The sequence below is a fragment of the Tupaia chinensis genome, unplaced genomic scaffold (assembly GCF_000334495.1).
Source record: "Tupaia chinensis unplaced genomic scaffold, TupChi_1.0 Scaffold000067_1, whole genome shotgun sequence".
Classification (NCBI taxonomy): domain Eukaryota; kingdom Metazoa; phylum Chordata; class Mammalia; order Scandentia; family Tupaiidae; genus Tupaia; species Tupaia belangeri.
In genome coordinates this window covers 444,788-449,789 of record NW_006159526.1, presented here as the reverse complement: position 1 = coordinate 449,789, position 5,002 = coordinate 444,788, and the positions used below count along the sequence as shown (strand labels likewise).

At 48.5% G+C, this 5,002-nt stretch overlaps 1 protein-coding gene across 1 annotated transcript; it reads right to left on the bottom strand.

Annotated features, from left to right (window-relative positions):
- Positions 1-1,794: 1,794 nt before the first annotated feature.
- Positions 1,795-2,677, bottom strand: LOC102473745 (signal transducer CD24-like). The gene is made up of 2 exons (XM_027767134.1): positions 2,670-2,677; positions 1,795-2,103 (listed from the first exon to the last, which is right to left on the bottom strand). Exons 1-2 carry the CDS (start codon positions 2,675-2,677, stop codon positions 1,848-1,850), a joined length of 264 nt encoding a protein of 87 aa, XP_027622935.1. The 3' UTR covers positions 1,795-1,847.
- Positions 2,678-5,002: the final 2,325 nt, after the last annotated feature.

The window sequence follows — 5,002 nt, the reverse complement described above, 5'->3', positions numbered from 1 at the left end:
GGGCCTACCCTTGTAGTTCTTTCCGCCAGGAGCGGAGCGGAGCATGTCTACCCCTGCACAGAGCTTATTTGTCTTGGGCTTGATCACAAAAATCTGAAGTCTTGAATCTCCACTCATAAAATGCAACCCACATAACTCTCAAGAACACTGAGAATTTGCAAAACATTTTCCTACATAGCATAGTTGGGGGTCCTACCAAATTCAGATGTTGAAGTCTTAGTACCTTGGAAGGTGACTTTTGGAAGTAGTGTCCTAGAGTCTGCAGGTGTAACTGGTTAAGATGTGGTCATTAAGGTGGGTCCTGATCCAATATGGGTGGATCCTTACAGAAAGGGGAAATTGAAGCACAGGGACAGAGACACAGGGAAGAGGTCATGGGAAGACTAGAGTTATGACACCATAAGTCAAAGAAGCTGAAGTTTTCCAGCAAACCATCAGAAGCTAGGAGAGAGGCATGGAACAGATTCTCCCCCACTGCCCTCAGAGAACTGCCTCTGCCCTGCCCTGACCACTCCGTGATCTTGGACTTCTAGACTCCAAAACTGTGGGCCAATGAATTTTCATAGGTTTGTGTGTGTGTGTGTGTTTGTTTGTATGTGTGTTTTAATTTGTTTTGTTTTAATTTATTATAGGGCTCATGAACTTGCTGAAGAGACAGTTTTGAAAACAAGACCCCAGAGGGGGATGGCCACACGGCAACTTCTCTCTTCCATTCTCCTCTTGGGATTTGGGCACAGTCACATATGTTGCTGGGCATGTGTGTTTTTAAGGAGACTCTCAGTATCATAGACCTATAGGACTAATTGAAAAAAAAAAAACAACTAGTCTTTTTTTTCCTATCACCCACTTAAAATATACTCGAGGCTTTTGATATATTTAACTTCGTTTTTGTCAACTGCTATACTCATCGTGCAAGATACAGAAAATTCACTTAGCTTGTAGCAAAATGACGCACTGTTGTATAGTGTGTGCAGTGAATATTTTCTGTATTGTGAATTAAGAATTTTACCATATGGGACCAGCAGTTAGCGTAATGGCTATGTCGCTGGACTCCCACATAGTTGACTACAGTTCGAGTCCTGGACCCGGTGGCTTAAACTCACACCGGGCGCATGTGTGCGTGCGCGTGCCCAGGATCCCGAGAGGAGAATGGAGAAGGGATTGCAGTGTGACCATCCTCCCTGGGGGGTGATTTCTCGCTTTCTATCTCTCTGTCTCTCTCTGTCTGTCTGGCGAGCGCACGCGCCCTATAGCAAAAAAAAAAAAAAACAAACCAAAAAAACCTCTCAAAAAAAAATAAAAAAGAGAGAAAGCAAGCCACCAGGTACAGGACTCAAACCCAGGTTGGGCATGCGGGAGTGTCCAGCACCTTAACCACCACACCACCTGCTGGTCCCACATTACCTAGTTGTTTTACGGCCTTATGGATTTAATGAACCAAATGAAAACTGAATCTCCATTCTACATCCCATTCTTTATCTCTAGGTAAGATACAATTTATTCTTAATTTTAAGGTAGAGTTTTACATGCCCATATTTCTTAAGCCACATTTAAGGAAATCGTGCCTTAAGTAACTTCGAGTGTTGTCTCTTCATCTTGTACACAAAACTCCAGCAGGCTTAATCTTGGCATTTATCATCTGGTCAAGTCCTTCACACGTTCTTTAACCAAATCAAATCTGGTATTCACCACATCTTCTGTGTCGATAAAATAAGGTGTGGAATTAGTAGATCCGATGAAGACCTGTTTTGTTTTGTTTTGTTTTCCTTGCCACGCTGGACTCCTAGATGTCATTTGGATTGGGTTTAGAGGATGGGGAAGTATAGCTACTTCTTGGCCTGAGTCTCTTAACAGTAGAGGTGTAGAAGAGAAAGCGAGGTCACAAGGAGACTGGCTGTTGACTGCAGGGCACTGCCAACGGCCTTGGCGGTGGCATTAGCTGGATTGGGGGCAGCCGAGGTATTCTGGGAGGAGTTACTTGGAAGTGTTAGGACAGTTTGATTTGAATAAATCTTCATGGGTAGGAGCAGCCCCAGCCCCAGTCTGGCCACCATCGCTCTGCCTATGTCCGCTCTGTTGGTGCATGGTGTGTCTCGCAGGATACTGGGTGGTTGGAGAACCACTGGCTCCGGGGCAGTCTGTATAGCCAACTCTTAAACCTAGACAGTAGAAAAGCAGATGCCTCATTTTATCATCTTTTTATGTATGCTATAAATATTTCACATTTATTTTTATTTTGGAGGGAGACAAAAGTTCTCTACCTGATTCAATTATCTCCAAGACCCAATGGTCCTTAACCTCCAAATCACAGCTGACTTTAAAGCCTGGGTATCCATAGGCGTACCTATCTCTGGTACCCTCTAATGGGTGGGACGCTATATCATTTCCCCACTGGAGGGGCTCAGGCCAGCTATTCATTTGTTTTTCAATTCACAGATACAATTAACAGTAATGGCATTTTCGACAGTTTTAACCACTCCCACCCCTTCCCCCCAAACGTCATAATCCAAATAGGAAGAATGCAAATGAGACAATAACCTCACTAGTGAAGCATCTCCACAGATGGAGAATGTGTGACAGTTGAGTGTGAGACATCTCTCTGAGTCCATCCGAGCAAGCACTGGTCAAGAGATAAAACTCCGAGATATTCCTCCTATAAAACAGCCCACCTCGCCATCCCGGGGCTGGGGGGGCGGGGATCACACTCCTTAGATACCAATAAGAAACGAAGATTATCCTGAGCATCCTAGCTACCTGTAATAAACAGTGAACACGGCCCCCCACGCTGGGGACAGTGCAATCAGAAGTCAGCCTCGCGGTGATTCACCGTCTCTTCCCAACTCTGTTCAAACCTCAAGGAGGTGAGACTCCCTGCTAAAATAAGCTTCTACTAAGTCCCGCTCCTGGGTAAAACCAGTTTCCCTCTCTGCAGGACCTTACAACTTGGAGATCACAATCCCCTAAGTACGGAAAATGTTTCCCCACCCCAGGCAGCTCAACCCAAGAGCCACAGCCTATCCAAGTCACCTGTGGCAAGAGGAAGCCACTGGAGGGAGGCGAGCGGCCTAGGCCGGGCAGGTCAATCAGTCAGTCCCGACAGTCTTCGGAAACAAAGTTGCGCTGGGCGGGCTCTTTGAAACGGAAAGGGGAAGCCAGGATATCCAGCGGTGCCCAGCCGCTTCGAGGATACTTCGGACCCTCCACGTTGCACTGGGCTCCATCTCCCTTAGTCCCTCGTCAGCTGCCTCTGCAAGCTCTGGGGGCCTCCTCTACAACTGGGGGTGCGCAGCCCAAAGGCGATGGCACGTGAACCCTGCAGACCGCGAGAATTAACTACTCAGCAGCGAAGGATACCCAATCTCCGTCGCCAGGGTCGGGGTGATGGGGGTCCCTCTTGCGGCTCCACATTCTCCTTCCTCCCGAAGTCCCATCAGCCCTGCGTCTGTCCAACTCCAGCATCCCTCCCCGTCCTCCCCCACTCCCCATCCCCGAGCGGGGAGGACAAGGCAAGAGGGCACAGGGCAGTGGCAGTTTCGGGTGGTCCCGCCTGCACCCTTGGGCCAGCCGACCTGCTCCGCCAAGACAGAACAGGAACAGCGACCCCGGGTCTCCGGAGCCACGCGCCAGTGCCGGCCTCCCCAGCTTGTCCAACTTCAGCGAGGAAGCCGGTCGAGTCCAGAAGCTGGGAGCCCAGCCAGGCACCGGACAGGGTGAGGCAGGTGGGACGGGGAGCTGCTCCCGGGGTCTGGGTCATTCATTCTCTCCCGCGCTCGCTCTGCAGCAGCCCCGCGGTCCCTGCCTGCCGGGCGCCCTGCCCCAGCCGGCCTGCGAGTCGCGAGGAACCCAGAGGAGCACACTCTGCTCCCAGCTTGGCCAGATCCTCCCTCGACCCCAATCCCACCATCCTTCTGTTTCCCTTTAGCCCAGATCTGTCCTCTGCAAACAGCTGGCGGGTGGCGGACAAGGGAGCGTTGGCTGGACCCTCGCTGCCGCCCCCATAAGCCGCTCCGCCCGAGCGCGGTCTCCAGCACTTAGCTGCCTCCCTCTGCCGAGCCCCAGACGCAAAGGCGGGGACGCGAGCCAGGGGCCTCCCCTAAATTTTTGTAGCTCTAGACCATCCAAATTGTTCCTCTTCATTAGGGTACCTCTAGGAAACAGATATGCTACATTATAAAAGTAAAAATAAGGACCAGCAGTTAGCATAATGGCTATGTCGCTGGACTCCCATGAAATCGACCGCGGTTTGAGTGCCTGACCCTGTGGCTTTTAACTCAAGGAGAAGAGATTGCAGTTGCTGCGTTGCCATCCCCCCCGGGGGGGGGTGATTTCTCACTTTCTGTCTCTCTCTGTCTTTCCCGCGAGCACATGGCCCTATAGCAAAAACCACTCAAAAAAAAAAAAAATAAGCAGATGAATTCAATTTTATTGTAACTTACTTAAAACCTCTCAAAGTAAAAATAAGCAGATGAATTTAATTTTATCATAATTTATTTAATCCAAGATATAATCATTTTGACATTTAATCAGTATGACATTGTATTTTTGTGTGTATTATTTATTTTATTTTATGTATTTTTTAAAATTTACACTTGATCGTCATATGTCTACAGCATACTATTTTACATTTTAATTTTTTCTGGCTAAGTCATCTAAATCTGGCCTCTGTTTGCACTTACAGTACACCTGAGTTTGAACCCACAGCACTCTAAGTGCTCAGTGGCCAGGTGTGTGCGTGATCCCGCACTGCACAGATGGGAACTGAAGTGTTACCTGTAGGAACTCTCAGCCAGAGGTTTACTGAGACTCGCATCTTGGGAGGCCTCTTCCTTCATCATGCAAAGCTGTTTTGCTCCAGCTGGGGTATTACCTCTGGTCCTCTGGTTTAAAGAGATGATCCCGAGAATGTGGAAAGCCTTGGGATAACATGCAGATGACAAAATTACCCCCTAGCATGTTAGCCATCCATGACCTGTTTTTTTTTTTTTTTTTTTTTTTTTGGAGG